Below are 20,511 nucleotides of genomic sequence, written 5' to 3' on the forward strand. Positions count from 1 at the left end.
ATCACCAGCTATACTCAAATGACTCTGAATTCATGTCTCCAGGCTTCTCTTCTGAGTGTAAGATTAGTATTTCCCAATGCCTAACTGGCATCTTATTTTAGATGACTCAAAGGCACCTCATACTCAAATAATGCCCAACTTCAATTCATGATCCCTCCCTCAAAAATGTGGCTATCTAACCAATTCATTCATATATATATATATATATATGTATATATATATATATATATATATATATATACATATATATATATATATATGCCAAAAACCTAGAAATCAATCCCTTGACACTTCCTTTTCTCTCATTTCCACATCCTATCCAGCAAAAAGTTCTGTCCGTTTTACCTTCTAAATACCTCAACTCAACCTACTGCTCTCCATCGCAACCATCATCCACTCCATCCATCTACTGTCCACCTCCAATCCATTTTCTTCAATACAAGGATATCTCAAAACTTAACTATGATGTCATCTCTACTTCAACCCTCCCATTCCGATAAAATTTTCAACTAACTTCTACATTGCCTCCATAACAAAAACAAAACTTATCATGGTCTCTGGTGCTTGAGCTACATGATCTACCTCCTGAGAATCTCCCAGCCCCATCTCATTATACTCCCTTTCTGTCCTGCCCTCCTTCCATCCTGGCCCTTCAGATCTTGGACCCACCTTTGCATGGCCTTGGCTTTCCCCTTACTTAGGTTAATTTCCACTCATCTTCCACATCTCAGGGAATATTCTCTGACCACCATGAAGACATCAAATTTCCCTTTTTATAAATTCTTAAAAAACAATGTCCCTTCTCCTATTTCCCCCATAAGACTACATCCTATTGTACTAAAGAAATAACCCGCCACAACAAGATGTTCAATAATTACTTGTTGGGTAAGTACACCAATGAATCTGCCGTGTGTTTTCCCTAGACAAAGACAAGATACCATATTATCAGATGGTATATTCAACATACTCTGCTCATACATCATTAGTTCTGGAAAACCTTATAGACTTCCCAAGAGTGAGTTAACTACTTTCAACAACAACACCCCGCAAATAAACTATCAGTGTATAACATGCTTAAATTCTGCCTATTTTGTATACCATCCTAACAAAAACCACAGTGCTTTGTGCATAAGAGGAGTATGTATTTACTATGTGTATTTCAGTACAGACAATACTGCATTATAACTGATTATTATTGCAGATTATTATATTTTCAGTAACACTCTGTTAAAGAAATCACCTGTCACCACAAGATGTCTTCTTTGGTAGATATGATGTACCCAACAAGATGAGGGATGAAAGATAGCTATTTATCTCTACTTTAAAGGCTGTACAACTGTAATATGTGCGAGAAGTACTCACATGTGCAGACTCAGACCCACTGAGCAGATGTTACAGGGTTACACTACTAAGGTACAGAGAGGCTCTGTTCAGCCCTTTAGACAAGGTGGTCCTTTCCTGATCCTCTACATTACCAATGTGCTTCTTTTCTGCCACCATTATCTTTGATTTGACAGCCTTGTCAATACTTTACATGATCACAATGCATTTTACCCCCACCACATTGCCACATTCTGTTTTTTGTTTTTTGTCATTCTATGATTTCACAAATGTTTCTCAATTTCACATAAAAATATCTGTATTGCTGGGAATGCAATATGCTTCTTCTAAAAATTATTTGGAGGTAAAGCATTCTTCAGCAACTTCCAAATCCTATGCCTTTCAAAAAGTCAGAATTCTAGAGAGATGGAACTTAACTATAACATGATAAGTAAAAAATACCCATATTCTATTGTCAAAAAGAGAAAACATAAGCCAAAAAAATAATATAATTGTATTTTTATGATTCTTGAAATGTTACTATGCAATTTTTACTTGATTTAGCAAATGCTACTGTGTGAGAGGAGAAAATTATTTTCAACTTGCTGAGGTAGCAAGTTTCTTTTTATACCCCTTTTATGCTGGAAGCAGTGAAGTGTACAGGCAGTTGAAACTAGATTTATAGGTTATTCACCAAAAAATCACTGCAAACAGCACCTTCAAATCTGAAAACTTGCACAGTTTAATAGAATATCCAGTCATTTTTAGCAGTTTACAATATCTACAAAAGCAACCAGGCAATATATATAAACACATTTTCAGACAGAAGGTCAAGAAGACTTATTGCTCTTGAGCGTTATAGTTTCACAAATAATAAAAACCAAAGAGATAGTTACAAATACCCATTAAAGAAACAAGAAATATTTCAAAATAGAAGGATGTTGCCAATAAGCTCCCCTGAAAACAAAGTATAAAGCGATTGGTTTCTTCTAGTGTTCTTCAGCATGATCTATTATTCTGTTTCACCCAAAAAATATTTTAATGGTTCTGATCCCTTCCAAAACAGTGTTCCAAGGGTACATTTATATCAAAGTGGTAATGATAAAGTATTTTATAATTCCAGGTAATTTTTAAAATCCTGTACTTAATATACAGCCCTACAAAGAACTATCAATATTCTTTATAACTATGAGTATACCTAAGAGTTGTACTGAAATATCCTTTGCATAAACTCCTACTGTATGACAGATTAGCAATAGTGTATTATGTAAAGGTATGGTAGTTATATTAATGATACTGCAAAGACTCTTTCTTACTTGAACACTGATTTCATTCACTAGCCATCTCCTGTGAACAGGTGTGTCTCTCGGAAAACTGAAACCAAACAAACAAGAAAGGCATTGGGCTGGATTGCAGAACAGGAATCTGACTTTTTTGGTCTTGATCATTAATGTGTTTGGGAAGTGATGGGATATAAAAAGAAGCTCTCCATCTGTGTATAAGTCAAAAGCCAGGAATAAGAAATTCCAGTGAAAAGTCTGGAAGGAGTTCCACTTCCTTAGAGTAGCTATCTCAAGGCAGCATGAAGAATAACAGGGCAGGACCCTCAAGAAAGAGAACAATAACCACTCTATAATCCATACTGCCATTGTGCTTCTTATTTTCTCCTCTAGTACTAAATTCTGATAAAGACTTCTATAAGCTGTAGCCTTTCTTAGTTGTTCAAAGGTGAAACAAACAGAATGAAGTTTGGTATACACTTGGGCCAGAGGATATCAATATGATGGTAGCACCAGTAATCAGAGACCAACCAAAAGAGAAGGTGACGTTCAAACGGGACAAGAGGTGTTCGCCCTCCCTTTCACCTCTAACTCTGGCCCCTCCACAAAAACAAAACAAAACAAACAAACGAAAAGCAAAACTCTTGGGGCTCTAATGAAGAATAAATACTTAAGGGGAAAAAATGTATTAACAAATTAGAATAATAAATTGGTCTATATAGATCATCTGTAATCCCAGAAGATGACATATTCATTAACAAGCTTTTCAGGGCTAAATAGTTCCCTAAACTACTATTTTAAGTGAAAATGATAGAACAAATTTAATTATAGTTTAGGTGTTTTAGCATCTATTTCTTTTCAGGTCCTACAAGTAATTAAATGAATAGGCTGAGTACAAAGAAAAATGGTTTTGTCAGTGACAATAACAGCATGCCAAGAGTTGGATGAAACTCAGCATGTCAGAACTGGAAATCAGTTGGTCAAAACTGCTCTACAGTCAGACATCCTCCTTCTAGTGCTCTTCTCTGCCTAAACCTTTGAGATGCTGAATTTTACCATAGTAAGTCTCTACCTAAATATCACTTCTACTACAATACAGGACACTGAAAGCCTAGGAGGTCCTCATCTTCTTTGGAAGAAGTTTGGTCTGTTCAAGACCCATCAAAGGCCCTGGCCTGGAAGCTCAATTAGTGTCATTCACATAAGCCAAGGTTGCAGGTTCAATCCATGGTCAAGGTACATACAAGAATCAACCAATGAATGCTTAAAAAAAGTGAAACAACAAATCAATGTTTCTGTTTCTTTCTCTTTCTCCCTCTCTCTCATCAATAATTTTTTTAAAAAGACCTATCAGAAATTACATGAGACTCCCAACTCCTAGAAAGATAAGCAATTTTATCAGACCACACATTACTCCTTTTTATGAGTCAAAGTCATAAAAGCAACAGTTTGGCGGAAGTAACACCTGTAAACAGATAATTTGTAATACAAAGTGGCACATGCTACACTACAACATTGCTGGGGATTTACAACAAAGTAACAAATAGCGGAACCCTGCCTAGGCTTGGTTAGAGAATTTGGTTAGGAAATTCTGATTGGCAGGGGCATTCCAAGGTCAATTGTATCAGACTTTATTGAGGACCTAAAATGTAATGTGCTCTCTGGCACTACAGATACACAGAAAATAAGATGTAGTTCCCCACTCTTAAGAAGACCAAAGAAGAACAATTTAGTATGTGTGTGGAACCAAAATAATGAAACTAAAGGAGGTGGGGTCGTGCTGGAAAGCAGTAAACAACTAAGTTTGTAATTAAATCATAAAACTAGTTTGAAGAATTAAGGCTCAATCTAAGGAAAAATGGGGAACAACTCAAATGGAAGAATGATCCAAGATTATCCAAGACAACCTTGTCAGTTAAAGAAAGTGAAGGAAGAGATTCCACTTAAAAGAACAAAAATAAAACTAAATGAGGTGAGTTTGTTATGCTAATGATGTGCTCTACACAAGAACTGTAGGCACAGTAACACATAACAGTTAAATGCACCATATTTGGAACTGGCCCTTCTGCAATCACCATTCACCATTCACCTCCACCACTCTCCAGCTGTGTCATTTTTGGGAAGCTGCCTCGCAGCTCTGGCCTCAGTCTCCGCCTGGGAAATGGGGTGGCTGTAGAGCCAGGAGCAACTTCTTCAAAACACGGCTGTTACGTTACTCTAAATCAAAAACTTTATTCACAGTATCAAATCCACATCTTTTACTCACCTGTAGCCTCCATGACCTGGCCCCCAACTTTCTGGCCTTCACCCTCCCTGGACACGCCCCACGCCCACGGAGGCACAGGGATCTGCAAGCCCACGAGCACTTCCTTCCTCCTGTGCCGCGCCTCCAGCGTCTCTGTGCCCAACAAGCCGCCTCCTCGCCACCTTTCAAAGTCCAGTTCTCTAGGAAATTAACTCTCCTTCCCCTCCAATTCCATTGTAGAGCTGCCTGCTCCTGGACACAATGAACCACTATTTTCCGGGTTTGTGCTGGTCCCTTTCCATGCCTCCCTCTCTAATCACTTTTCATGCAGATGGTGAACTTCAGCGAGCGGGGCCAGTCTCTCGCATCCTCCTCCCCACCCACCCCCATCTCAGACGGTGCCTGCGCAGGCCTGGAACAGCACGACTGAGTCAAACTCTGTTTACAACTGTGATGGCCGCAGTTCCAGACACTGCTTACTTTCCTGTAACACACGTTATTGGTTTCGGATCCCAAAATCCTTGGCATGAAACGTCTTTCAATGCCAGAACACCTCCATCCCTTCCAGAAAAGTTCTACGGGGCGCCCACAGGCGTGGACAAGGCGGTCATTTCTAGCTTCAGAAGTTGCGTGTGTGAGGGGGGTCGCCGCACCCCCGTCGGCGCCGCACTTGGAAATAAGGGGAAAGAAGGGGCTGTGCTCCGTCCGCCCTCAACTTCCTGCGGGCCCGCCGCTCCCGCCGCGGACCTCCGCCGCCGCCCTCGCTCCCGACCCCGGAGAGGCGCGAGGCGCTGCAGGTGCTCCCCGCGGCCGGCGCAGGCCCGGCCGCCCTGCCCGCGCCCCCGCGGCCCCCCGGCCCGCCGCCCGCCGCTCGGGGCCCAGGCCGCGCCGCCGCCCCGAGCGGAGCGGGGGGACTCGGTCGGCTCCGCGTGGCGCCGGGGGCGGGGCCGGCCGGCGGGCCCGGGGAGAGGCCGGGGGCGGGCGGCGGCCTCCGCCTACCCCTCCACGCACCCCACCGCCCCCAGCCCCAGCCCGCCCGGGGCCCCGGTCCGCGCCCGCGGCCGGCGGGACTCACCACTTACCAGCCCGCCTGGGACAACGCCGCGCCGGGGACCTCGGCCATGGTAGCTGCCCAGGCCTGGGCTGCTGGGGGGGCTGCGGTGGGGGTGGGGGCACGGCCTCCTACTTAAGACTAAAAACAAAAAAGAAAAGAAAAAAGAAAGAAAAGAAAAAGAAAGAAAGAAAAAAACTCCTCTGGTCGGCCCTGCAACTGGGCATGCTCAGTGCGGCCGGCGCTTCCGCGTGCGGGTTCCGCCCGCCGCGTTTTCCGAGCGGCCGCGTGGGGCCGGTGCCTGCGCGCCGGGGCGGCGATCAGCCAGGGACCGGCTGGGGCTGGAGGCGGGAGGCCAGTTGGTAGCAAGGACCACGAGACTCTGCCTCCCCGGAGGCTGGCTGGTTTCGGTGTGGGTTACTTTCCTGAGTTGCACGCCCTGGAAACTAGTTCGGGAGCAGAAAGTAACCTCTGCGTGGCCAGCGCCGACCGATGGTCAGCTCCGGGCGAGCAGGACACGCCAGCGCCGAGACGGACGGGTCGGCTGCGAGGGATCATGTCCAGGGCGGCTTTTCTAAGGCCGTGTTTCAGGCAGGAAGACTCCAAGGGAAGGGGTTCCTAAGCCCACGCTGCCTGGGGAAAAAAAAGTTTACTTTCTTCTAAAGACCCGTCCCATTCGCCCCGCTTTGCTGTCTGCCTGGACGCCCAGAAAGAATGCAGCGGGTCTTTTTCCAGTCCCCTCAGGGAAACGGGATTGTCCAGGTCGGATTCCACAGTGAAAGTGCGTGGCCGACCCAAGGAAACCTGCGCTTAAGGGACGTGGGAAAGTCAGACAGTTGGGTCAGTGCTCGATTTCCTTGTCGCTCTCCCACCGGGCCTGACCGGGTTCCAGCGCTGCCCGGTGACGTTGGCACGGGCACACCCAGACGTGGCTCCCGCCGCCCTGAGCCGGTGCCCTCAGCTCTCAGGACGCTGAGGCGCAAGCGCTGGTCCCGGAATGGGCATGCGTGGCGGCGGCACGTTGCGGCGTGGTAGACACACTAATGTGATTGGGCGGCCGAGGCCCACGCCAGCCAATCAGGAGGCACGCTGCTCCCGGCACCCTAAAAATTTGCCCCACCCTCCGCAGTCACCTCTGCGGGACCCGGGAAAAAGGTTGAAGTGGCGCTGGCCTCCGCTGCGAAGTCGCGGGGTGAGGACTGCTAAGAACCTAAATCCCATCACCGCGGCGGTTTCCTTGGAAGCCATCATCACCATCAACAGATGTAGAGCGGACTGCCGATCTGGTCAGAGCCGCGCCTGGGACTGGGGAGGAAATCGACTGTTGAGAAGGAAAGGGGTAATTACCCCGGGTGGAGCTGAATCCTTAATAGACATTTTTCTCGGCTATGCCGTTCCGGCTTCCCAAAAGTCATAGTTCTAAAATCGCGATGCTTTCTTGAGCTTTAATGCTATTGTAATACGTTCCCAAGCACTTTTAGGAACAGAAGTCATCCTATCCTATTCCCTACAATAGTATGCGATGTATACACAAGGCCATATGCTGTGTATACTACAAAGTGTATTTCAATGTATAGGAGTCAGGAAAAGATTATAATTCTAAAGTAAATAGGTGACTCAAAATTAAATTGCTAATTTTTCTTGGTTGCTGAATCCTAATGTCAATTAACTTGTTAATTATGAAAATGGTAGGTTGTTCTAGTCATCAGAATTCTTTACTGGTTAAATGTGAAGCCTTTGCACTTTTGTTCACATGTGCAGTGTAATACAGTAAGAAGTTACCATTGTTTGATGCTTACAATTTAATTAAAAGTTCCACAAAACAATTAATTCTCTTGTTTTAGGAAATGTTTTAAAGAACGGGTTGAGGATTTCCACTGGAGAAAGTTGGGGCAATATGAGCATCAAAAAGAAAACAATAATTAATTGGATAAAGAAAATGCATGAGTTCAGAGTACCACTAAAAATAAAGGAGGGAGAATGAAAAATTTTCTTTCAGAGAAATACTAGAGATTAAATGAAGAACAAATAATAGAATTAGAAAACCACTATTTTTCAAATCAACCACAAATAATTCAGGCAAAGTTCATCAGAGAATGGGAAAACCACTGGGTGAAAGATTGTATGGGCACAGGATCTTCACATGGTTTCAAAGTGTCAGGCCATAACTTTCTTATAAAATAGAAAACGTACCTTAAAAAAAAAAAAATCACTGCTTAAACAAATGACCAAAGCTAGAATTGCTAATAATGGGACAATCTGATATTATTGGTGTTTACTGGTGTTACGCAATTAAGAATAAACATCATCTAAGAACTATTATTGCTAAAATTATTTAACTTGATTTTCATCAAACTTCTAGCCTGTGGTTCCCAACCAGGGTGTGGATCCCCACCCTGCTCCCCATCCCCTTAACCCCTTGAGCACTTTGACAATGCCTGCAGACATTTTGTTTGTGGTATTGGGAGAGAAGGGCAGGCAGGGAAGGGGTGTGGAGAGGGTTGTTACTGCATCTAATGAGTAGAGGCTGGGGATGCTGCTAAACATTTAAAAACCCACAGGACAGCCTCTCCACATCAATTAATTATCTGGTCCCAAATGTCAATAATGCCAGGGTTTCTAAGAAGTCCTGGTCTAGATGTAAGCACAAATTTTAAAAAGTGTAGGGGATATTAGAACAAGTAACCATGAGGAAAAAGGCAGATAAACCCAGAATGTGGTGTATTCTACAAGAAACCTGGCCTGGATTGTTTGAATGAGCCATTGTAATTTTTAAAAGAATGGAATTCTTCCAGATTGAAGAGACCTAGGATACATGATAACAAATGCAGTCCTCAATCTTAAAGAGATGTGGCAGCATCCTTTAATCTTGAAAATTTTATGCTAAAACATTTATGTTGTGAAATCTGTAACTTATTTTCAAATGATTCAGAATATCTCTACATAGATGTCTATCCATATAGATAGATATATTTACATAACAAATCCATATACATATATATACACATGTATGTATATGTATGGAAGAGGGTGGAATAACAGAATAAAAGCAAGTTTTAATATGATTAATTACCACAAATCATTAAGAAAAAGGCAAAAATTCCATAGAAAAGTGGGCAAAATATGTGAATAGGCAATAAACAAAAAAAGTAGTAGTCAGTGAATATGTGACAATGTTTAAACCACATCAGTAATCAAAAATTAAAACAATGAGATATCAATAAAATACCATTTTTACCTAACCCAATGGCAAAAACTAATAATGTCAGGTATTGGTGAGGATATGGGAAAATTTATTTTTTAATATACTATTCATACGAGTGAAGTTGATACAACCACTTTGGAGAATATTTTGGCAACATCTAGAAATACGGAAAACATGCATACCTTATGATAGAGCATTTTCACTTTTAGATACTTATTCTTGAGAAAGATGTTCATTGAAGCATTGTTTAAAATAGAAGAATAAAAACAACTTCAATATCCAATTGGGGAGAAATAGGTTTAAAACGTAATAATGATGTGGTATATTCATAAAATAAAATATTCTATGCCAGTTTAAAGGAATACACCAGACTTCTCTATATATCAGTTGGGTGCATGTCAACAATATAATGCCAAATTTAAAAAACAACAACATTAAAATAATTGAAGCACCCAACAGAGCTCTGCAATGATGGCTACTGAGTACTTGGAATATGGCTAGGGCAATGGAGGAACTGATTTTTTAAATTATATTTTAATTAATTTAAATTTAAACAACCACATTGCTAGTGACTATATACTGGACAGCACAGGTATATTTATGCCTGGACATATAGGGGCATACTTATGCATGTAGAAGTATGAAAATAGATTTGAGGGATGCACAACAAGCCCAGAATCCTGGTTGAAGTGGGAAGAAAGGTAATGGATCTAAGGGTCATTGCCAAATGGGATTATTTGCTTTATCAGTAAAGTTTGCTTCTTTAAAAGAACAGAATGCATTATGACAATATATTACTTATGTTTATTGAGTGAAGTTGATACAACCACTTTGGATCAACAAGTAAGAATATGGATTTTTTTATATTATTACTAGAGGCCCAGTGCACGAGTTCATGCACCAGTGGAGTCTCTCAGCCTAGCCTGTAGAATTGGGCTGAAACTGACTCTCTGACATCCCCCGAGGGGTCCCGGATTGTGAGAGGGTGCAGGTGAGGGACCCCACCAGTGCACAATTGGGACCAGGGAGGAACAGGGGAGGTTGGCCAGCCAGGGAGGGACCAGGGCGTGTCTGGCCCATCTCGCTCAGTCCCGATTGGCTGGACCCCAGCAGCAAACTAACCTACCGGTTAGAGCATCTGCCCCCTGGTGGTCAGTGCACGTCATAGCGAGCGGTTCAGCGGCCTTGGCATATCATTAGCATATTATGCTTTGATTGATTGACTGGATGACCAGACACTTAGCATATTAGGTTTTTATTATATAGGATGTATATTATATTTTTATATTATTATGTTATATTATTACATTTTAAATACCTAAGAAAAGCAAGTTGTGTCACTATTGTATCACATGATACTTGATATAATATACTTTTACTTTCTACAGTATATTGTTCTATTGTTAATATAATCAAAATATAATCAATATGAAAAAAATAAAGGGAAAGGAGGGCAAAAAATAGGACTATTAAGCGACCTTTAGAAATTGAAAGACTCGTGTAGAAGGAAATTTAGAACTTTTCTGTCAGTCCCAGATGGTAGTCCTAGGGATTAAAGAGAAGATTTTAGCTTAATATAATAAAAATTTTAATCTGGGGGCAGTCCAAAGTAAGAGCACCCTTAGGAAGAGTGAGTTCCCCAACAGTGGAGGCATTCAAGCCTCTGTTAGATGACCAGTTGGTATGAATATTATAGAAAGGAAACCAAGCAGTTAGACTGGTTCAGTGATTTTCAAAGGATTTCCCGAGGAGCCTAGTGGCTCCACTTTGTGCCTCAAGAACCATAGTGGTGGACAAAGACAAGGGTCGGCCAGCAGGAGTCTAGGCCCCCAAGCCTACTCAAAGCAAAACAGCACTCCTTTTATCTATTTTATTCGCTGCATTTTGGGGAAAGATTTAATTTGAATAAAGGACTCAACAAATAAAAATAAGTTTTAAAAATTATGAGGCTAGCCCTGGCCAGTGTGGCTCAGTTGGTTAAGCATGGTCCCTTGCACTGAGAGGTTGCCAGTCCGATTCCCAGTCAGGGCACATTCCCGGCTTGATCCCCATAGGAGGCATGCAGGAGGCAGCCAATCAATGTTGCTTTCTCTCCCTCTCCCTTCCTCTCTCTCTCAAATCAATAAAAATATATTTTAAAAATTATGAGGCTAGATGAATAAACCAGTCACTTGTTCAACAGGGATATATTGGTGCACACTATGAGCCTATCATTGTGCCAGGCACTGCAGGTGAGATCAGTAGTCATGAGCCCTGCCCGTGAAGTTTATAGTCTGTCTGAGGATAAAAACATTAAATTGCTTTATACATCGTTAATTACTTGTAATAGTAAGTGCTGTCCACCCAAACCCCTGAGCTCTTACGAATGATACTGTGAATCCATATTTTCATTATTAAAACGGCTAATTTTTTTAACCCAGTGGTGTGATGGAACCACATCCTACTCACTCATGAAAGCCAAACAGGCACATCTCCAAAACGCAGCATTCATATCAGGTTGTTAGCTTGAAATTATCCATGCTGTATTTATACCACAGGAAGTGATAATGGGTTTGTTTATTTTGTTGTTGTTTTTCTGGAGTGCCAGTTATTAAACATTTAATAGCACCACTAGCTGCACCTTCAAGAATGAGAGAACTTCAGGATGAGAAGACAGGTTTTAGAAAACATGAACAGATACACAAATTGTCTGAGCTCTGAATTCTATAGAGATAAGTTGCTTTTAAAGTGAAAAGGGACATCGTGGCCAGTGCGGCTTAGTTGATTGGGTGTCGTCCCATCACCAAAAGGTTGCTGGTTCAGTTCCCATGTGTAGTTTGTACATTGTAAGAAAATGATGATGCTACTTCTTTACCCAGAAAAGGCAAGGCCAAAATCACTTAAACCTGAGCCAACACTCCAGAAAATATGGAAATTTCCCTCCCAGCTCAAATGCAATTGTTTACTTCTATAAAATGACTAATTTTTAACTAACTTGATTTGTGCTATATATTTTATATGTTCTTGAATGGTACTATTGTCTATTTATTCTATTTATTGATTGAATGATTGATTGATGATTGATTGTTAATCCTCACCTGAGAATGTTAGCAGACAAAGAAGTTGAGCTGGACTTTGAGAGTTTGCTCTCACAGCCCAGATCTCTTCACTGGCTTCCCAGGGCTAAAAATAGTGAGAGCACTAAATTAATAGCCAGAAGTTACCTCTGAAAATTTCTGCTATAAAGGACTTAGAAGGGGGATTTTTTAAGCCCAGGGGAGATAAAACTGGTTTGCATTCACTTTTATGCCTAAATGTCTCAATAAGAAATAAAAGGTTGGTTGTTGCTTTTCAAAGCTTTGGATTTTTTACCCCCCCCCCCCCCCCCGCTTCTTCAAAACTATTCAATTAACATCTGTGCTGTACTTCTGGAGAAAGATCTTCAGACATAGGTCAGCTCAAGCAGAAGAGGATCCTGTGAGCAGGGATGAAGAGAGGTTGTGGGAGGATCAGCTTTATCTAGTTTGTGCTATTTTTTTGAAAATCTTGGCTCATAACTGACCTAGGTAATGGGAATTCTTAGATGTACCTTGTACCTTTCTATGTATTAGCTCATTTAATCTTTTTTAAAAAAATCTTTATTGTTTGAAAGTATTACATATGCCCCTCTTCCTCCTCCCCCATCCTTCCATTAACCTCTAGCCTGCCCCACCCCCACCCCAGGCCTTCACCACCTTATTGTCTGTGTCCATGGTTATGCATATATGCATACAAGTTCTTTGGTTAATCTCTTCCCACCCACCTTCCCTCTGAAGTTGGACAGTCTGTTCCATTCTTCTATGTCTCTGGATCTATTTTGTTCTTTATTTTGTTCAGTAGATTCCACATATGAGTGAGATCATGTGATACTTACCTTTCTCCAACTGGCTTATTTTGCTTAGCATAATACTCTTCAGGTCCATCCATGCTGTTACAAATGATACAAGTTCTTTCTTTTTTACAGCTGCATAGAATTTTCTTGTGTAAATGTACCACAGTTTTTTAAATCCACTTGGGCTATTTCCAAATCTTAACAATTGTAAATTGTGCTGCTATGAAGATAGAGGTACATATATTCTTTCTGATTTCTTAGGATATTGTCTTAGAAGTGGGATCACTGAGTCAAATGGGAGTTCCATTTTTAATTTTTTTAGGAAACTCCATACTGTTTTCCACAGTGGTTGCACCTAATCTTAACAACAACCTATTAGGGATAGTGTGTGTGTAATCCCTATTTTGCAGATGCAGAAACTCAGACCCAAATTTGCATAGTTGGTCAATGCCAGTGCCAGGGTTTGAGCCTACATTTCTGATAAGAAGTTTCCATCCTCCACTACCTACTCAACCCCACTCCACCTGCACACACCATTGCAGATGTATGTCTGTGATTGTTATAAGCTAAAGCTGCCATTTGGGATGGAATAAGAAATCTTGGAAGTGAGGAAAGAGAGGTTAGTATTCTGGGAAGAGCAACAAATAAATATAAACAGGACAGCAGATTGAAGAGGCTATGGATCTCTAAATTTCAACAACAAAAAACCTATAATGATGTTTTCAGGTAGTTAGATACTTCAGTAATGTTTTTTAAGGTGATTAATAGAGTAATTTTATAATGCTGCTTGCATGACTCAGGATGAAGGGAAGATAGGAGTTCAGTTTTAGACATAGGATATCTAAATCATTCCTCCAAATACCCTTCAAAGTTTTAAGAAGTAAAATCATTGCTAATTAAATGTTAATTATACATAATTCATGTGATCCAAATTTTCACAGAGCTTATCTGCCTGTGGGTTCAAATGAGGTTACATTAGTATTTATGTGCCAATTTTACTGTCACTTCACAACATAAGTATAGGACTTAAGCATTATTTGAGTACCCCTCCTGCCCCATCCCACAATAATTAATCCTAGTGTTGCAAGGATTTCTCAGGAGCTGTGTGACACATGAGCAGCAATAGCCCTCCATTGTCTTCTGTCTGGCCTCTTATTTCTGTCCACTGATTCACAACCCACTAGGAAAGTACTTGGATATTGTAATTTCCCCATGACCTCTCTAAAAATGCTATTTCTATGTCTAGGAGATTGTTTATTACTGCCTCCAAACCTGCAGTACCTCAGTATGTCAAGCAGCAATTGTGTCCTGTGCATAAAATGGGGATTGCCCCTTTCCAAATCCTGGATGTACTTGGTCACCTAGGACCCAAAGCATCTCTGCTTACTCTGTGGGCCTCACAGATTCTTTTTTTAAATATATATATATATATATATATATATATATATATATATATATATATATTTTTATTTATTTTTTAGGGAGAGAGAAGGAGAAACATCCATGAGAGAGAAACATCTATCAGTTGCCTCCTGCGTGCCCCCTACTGGTCATGTGCCCTGACTGGAATCGAACTGTGGTTCCGAGGTCAACGCTCAACCATTGAGCCACACCAATTGGACTCACAGATTCCTTTTGAAACAGCTTTTGCTTCAGCTCTCAGATTTCCTAAAGCTCAAAAAAGAAACTGCATGAAACAGGGTTGAGGAACAGACATGGCACTGTCCTCTCCACTCTTTCATCTTGCTGAAAACTGCCCCATACATCTAGCTCATGCAAGCCAATGTCAGGGAGGTCATGAGCCAGCCCCAGTCATGCCTACACATTTTAACCACAGCTGGGAAGTATCCTCTCCCAATATTAGTTTCAATAATTCATATTTTTCATAAAATTTTTAACAAGGATAGTTTTAAATACTTTAAGCTCTTTTTCTATTATTTTTTCTGTTAATCCTCACCTGAGGATATTTTTTCCATTGTTATTTTTAAAATGTATTTTTATTGCTTTCAGAGAGGAAGGGAGAAGAGAGAGAGATTAAAAACATCAATGATGAGAGAGAATCATTGATTGGCTGCCTCCCACATGCCCCCTACTGGGGATCAAGCCCGCAACCTGGGCATATGCCCTGACTGGGAATTGAACCCAGGACCCTTCGTCCACAGTCCCGACGCTCAATTCACTGAGCCAAACTGGCTAGGACTTCATTGATTTTTGAGAGAGTGGAAGGGAGGGGGAGAGACAGAGAGAGAAACATCAACATGAGAGAGACACATCGATTGGTTGCCTCTCTCACGCACCTCAACCAGGGCCAGGGATCGACCCTGCAACTGAGGTACGTGCCCTTGACCGGAATCAAACCTGGGATCCTTCAGTCTGCAGGCTGACGTTCTATCCACTGAGCCAAACTGGCTAGGGCTAAGCCCTTTTTCTAATCAGTGAACAAATTCAGACACATTTTATGGAATATTTATATGGTAAATTACTATAGAATTAAGATTCAGCAAACATGGGTTCAACTCCTGACACTAAAATAACTAGTTGAATGATTATTTACTTTTCTGGGACTGTGTTTTTTTCTTCAGAGGATTGGATTTCCAAATAATTGCATTATAAAAGTCACCTGGACCCTCCTAGTATCTATAATTTTAATTGTAATTTTATTATTTCAAATTATTGGTAGGTTGGAAAATTGTATTTTCAAAGATGGCTGCACCAATATATGTCACATCCCACATGCTCTTCTTACAGTGCGACACACTTGTACTGACAGGTGAGGCTGCTATTTCCTCCCTTTGGATTTCTGTAACTATCTGGCCATTTAAATGTGGCAGAAGTAAGGCTCCTTGATATCTTAGGCTAGGGATCATAAAAGGCAAAACAGCTTCGATGTAGTGTGTGGCAGCTCTAGTGCGCTCGCGCTAGCTCTCTGTATCTATCTTATGCTGGCCCTTAGACCTTAACCACCATATTTTGAGGGACCTCAGGCCACACAGAGAGGCCATGTGTTCCAGCCAACAAGCCTTAGTTAGGTACCCAAACGGTAGTGACCAGCAGACATGTGAGTGAATGAGCCTTCGGATGATTCAGCCTTCAGTCTTTGTCTCTTCTTCAGACATTGTGGAACAGAAAACAGTTGAGCCGGCAGTGCCCTGTCTGATTTCTGGTTTCTCACCCACAGGAACCATGAGAGAACATAATGGATTATTATTATTTTAAGCCATAAGATTATGGGGTGATAATGTAAGGCAGCCAAAGTAACCAAAACCTGGAATATGAGAAACTAACATATACAGATTGCCTACATGTATGTGCCAGGCACTGTGCTAGGCACCTGATTTGCATCATTTCCTTTATTCTGCACTATGACTCAGCATTTATTTTATATGGTATTGAATATATCTATGATTTATTTTATGTTGAATTGTTGGTCAATAAAACAACTCCCAGATGTAACACTGTTTTTTGGGAAAAATAATTAATACTGTAAGATGTTTCATTTCCTAGCACTAGTCCCAGAAATGCCCTGTGCTGCATTATTGTGAGGTCATTAAAACCCATTTTAGGGTTGATGGTTATGATGTTGATAGTTTTGAAAAAAATATTTTTAAAATGATTAAAATTGAACTCTAAATTGTTTTTCCATCAATGTGGTTTAATTCTGTAAATTCATCAGTATATTTATTTCGAATGCCTTCTAAAAAAAGACTTTTAAATTTATTTTACCTTTTCTCTCATAATAACTAATATTCATTTTTCTTAATCTTTGTTGAAGGTAAGGATAAGAGAAAAAGTGGTCAAATGAGATAGAGGTGTTGTTCACTCATAACTTTTTAAAAATACGTTTTATATCAGACCCTGATTTTTTACAGAAAGGCAGCTGGGGCTTGTAGTTAGTATTTGAAGAAGAAACCTATTTCCCTAAATCAGTCTCTATTATGCAAAAATACAATTAATAAATATAGTAGTATAATATAAATATTGATGTATATGTTAATTTCATGCATCCATTATAAGTGGTGCTAATTAATATCAGGACAAATATTATTTGTTATAAGTATTTTAAATATTTATTACAAATATTATTAGTATTATTATTATTGAGATACTCGGGCAGAAATTCAACCCCTATTGAGTTCAAAGCAGCAATTTAAACTGCTTTGTTTTATCGGTCATCAACAAATGGAACAGATGCAGTGTTTTGTTGACAGATAATATTCAGTGGTATATTGGATCCTGAGCTAGAAACACTGGTGAATATTAAAGTCATAAATAATTCAATCCTTTGTGGTGTCAGTATATAACCTCAAAATAACCCTTTTCAATCTGAAGCCACTGGTAATGGCCCAGAGTTCGGCAAGGCCAAATCATACCCTACCATATATAGTAACAAACTGTAATACAGAGTTTCAACAAAGAAAATACAGTTAGCATAATAATGAGGCATTAGCTGAAATGCACCCAGAGTTGTTGACCTGAAACAAAATATCTACAGAAAGAATGTGTTCTGAAGGATGCTGACAAAGTAATTAAAATAATTAGAGAAATAGACCTAGCTTAAAACCTAGCAAGTCATAAGTCCTGTCTTAGTCACTTAACCTCTAACTTATGCTCCCTGATCCTTACAGACTGTTTTAATATTCACTTACTCAGTACAGACTGTTTTAAAATTCAGAGCATCGCCATGTTTAGTTCTTGTGCTTCTGCCACAAGCACCTCTACCTCAATACCAAACTTTGCAGGATTTCCATATGTGCTCATGTCTTTTCCTCTGGTGACTCTTTACTTACTGTGCCCTTAGCTTCAAATACCTCTGTTTTCCTTTGTGCCTGAGATTTCACTTCTGGGAACCTGATTTACCCAGACACAACTGCTGCCTCCTGCCTCTCTGTTCACATGTCATTTTGTACATCCATTGCCTACAGTTCCCACAGTACCATATTGATATCATTTCTGTATTTATCCATCCATTTCTCTTTTCACAGTGTGGGATACTTCAACCATTATTTCATCCTTTTACTACCCAGCATGGTCACAGAGCTTGGTGGTCAACAGTATGGACTTGGAAGATAGACGCCCAGGTTTGAATTCTGAATCCACTTCTTATCACTGTGGTACTGGAATCGCTACTTAGCTTCTGACCCTTATTATCTCCTAATGGACTGTCCTAACAAGATTACTTGGAAGAGTAAATGAGATAAAATACACATACCATACCTGTTACACAGCAAGTACTAAATAAACATTGGTTACTGAACATAATGTTTGCTGTCGTCTGATTAACTTGAAATGTTTACTCTGGGTTAGATGAGACTAATAGGCTGAAATTAGTATAGTAACATCATTTGTTCTTTCTGGATTAAAAGAACTTCATGCACTTATGAATATTATTCAACAAATCTCCATTGCATCATGGGCAGTAATAAAAGGAATCCATAGAGATATTATCTGACTCAATACTGCCACCTGTTTTAGGACATTGTCAAAACCACAAAATGATCACCAACACCATAATAGTTACCCAATTATACCAAATTCACTTCCCATAACTTTTCTCTATTAACATGGGGGGCATTTAGTTTGTTAAAATTTAAATATGAAAATGAATATGTTATTGCCATTGTAGACAATATGCCTTATTATATATATGAAATATTCAAAATAGATGTACTATGTAATACCTTTAGAAATGGTGATTAGTGGTAAAGAAGTAGGAATCATGGAGGAATACTATTCTATTGTTTGTTTCTTATGTAACAGCACTGGCATTATGCTTAGCCCTATACTAAATAATGTGAAAGTCAGTATTCCTAAATATGCACCTACGGGCTCACACAGCAAAGGCCATACTCAGAAGTGTGACCTGGTCAGTATGCAGGAGAAGAGATGAACTCGGTGTGGAATCTTACTGTGCTCCTGGTACAGGGCCAGGAGCTTGAAGCATTGTGTATTTTTCAGTATCAAACTCACCCTGAGGATGAATTCAATCTGGATAATAGACTGGATATAAGTTTACCTTATTCATGACCCTCACAGAAGTAATAATGAGCTGCCAGCTGCTTGAAGCTACAGTCCTGACTGCAGGACAGGCGCTGAATGAAGTGGAAATGTATGTGCAGAGCGGAGAAGTCGGAAGTCCTTCTCAGGGGAACTGGAGAGTGTTTCTGAAATAGAGCAAAATGGCCCTTGCCTTTCCCCTCATGCCAACTTCTTGGTCCTATAAGGAATGAAGATACGTTCCTCCCTTCCACACGAAAATGCAAAGTAACACTAAAAACAGTTCCTACTACTAAAATCAGCACACTGAAGAAGGAGGGAAGAACTGAGCTAAATGCTGTTCACCGCTTCCCTCCATTATCACTGCTCTTCATTTTTTCTTGTACTTCAGCTATTTTCAGGAATGTCAGCAAATAGCCAATATGGTATTACTTTGAAGTGTGCACTCTTTCTACAAATAGTGTGTGTGTGTGGGGGGTGATCCTTATTAGATATAAACTGTAAGGCTTTTAAAATCCAAGGCTCTCAATAAAGCCTGAGTAAATTCATTTATCCTCGAATTTAGACCTTCCAGCAGATGATAGCTTAAAAATTGCTTATTTTGACTTTAACAAAGTAAAATGAGATTTCCCAGTATTAATAAGTAAAATTAAATGTAATAGATAAAAATGTAAATAGATAGTAGCCTTGAATTTATATCATATTTATTCATTAGACCTCAAAGTATTAAGTATATTTTTTCTTGTTGCTGCATTATATAGGTATTTTTTTAATTTTAGTAATGAAAAGACTTTATATGCAATATATGTATACAATACATATTTATATACACATATAAATTATATACATATACACATATATTGGAAGTTAGATAGCTGTCTTCTGGTAATTTTCTAGAATGAGTGAAAAGGAAAATTCAGGGATTCTGAGCAATTCAAATCAATAAATATATTAGCTGTCACGACTTCAAAACTAATAGCTGTACTTAAGATCCTTGTTATACTATTGACTAACTGAAAAAAGGTAGATTTTTTTTAACTCATTCTGTTACACCAATAGTTGCCATCAATGGTAATAAGTTAGGGCTGACTAGAGTAGTTACAGGAAGGAAATATATTCAGGGACAGGCAATCAAAAACTTCACAGGAGTAAAAATAATCTTCAAAGCTCTTATTTTGCAGCAACACTTCACCAAATACTTTCTGCAGTTCCTCTCATCCCATTGTCACACCCAGTCCATTTTGCCCCCATTATAAGATTGAAACTGCTCTGGTCAAGGTGCTCACAGACCTGCATATTGCCAAAGCCAGTGTTCAGTCTTCCTTCCTCGTTCTTTTCGAGCTATCAGCCTTGACATTAGCACATCGATCTATCAGCCTTGACATTGGGCATAGTTGAGCACTTCTTTCTCCCTGATGCACATTTTTCACTTGGTTTGCAGGACACTATATTCTTGATTTTTTTCTACAAGAAAGACAAAACTTTCATAGAAATTGGCCCATTGGAAAGATTTTAAAAATGTATCTATGCCCAGAGAGACACCCTTTTGCCAATGCACTACACTGA

General features: G+C 40.1%; 2 protein-coding genes across 2 annotated transcripts in view; one reads left to right on the top strand and one right to left on the bottom strand.

The window, feature by feature from the left end:
* Positions 1–5,983, bottom strand: part of TDRD3 (tudor domain containing 3) — a 203,973-nt gene extending 197,990 nt beyond the window's left edge. The window contains exon 1 of the mRNA XM_081083774.1: positions 5,928–5,983. Coding sequence (XP_080939900.1) covers positions 5,928–5,968 — 41 coding nt within the window. The 5' untranslated portion in view covers positions 5,969–5,983. The remainder of the gene's footprint in view (positions 1–5,927) is intronic.
* Positions 5,984–6,897: 914 nt separating this feature from the next.
* Positions 6,898–18,105, top strand: LOC308513612 (uncharacterized protein). Its single transcript, XM_081083775.1, has 3 exons — positions 6,898–7,182; positions 15,632–15,721; positions 17,934–18,105. The coding sequence occupies exons 1-3, from the start codon at positions 6,900–6,902 to the stop codon at positions 18,080–18,082; spliced, it is 522 nt and encodes a 173-aa protein (XP_080939901.1). The 5' UTR covers positions 6,898–6,899; the 3' UTR covers positions 18,083–18,105.
* The last annotated feature ends 2,406 nt before the right edge of the window (positions 18,106–20,511 follow it).

This window comes from Myotis nattereri (genome assembly GCF_964212035.1).
Source record: "Myotis nattereri genome assembly, chromosome: 2".
NCBI lineage: Eukaryota > Metazoa > Chordata > Mammalia > Chiroptera > Vespertilionidae > Myotis > Myotis nattereri.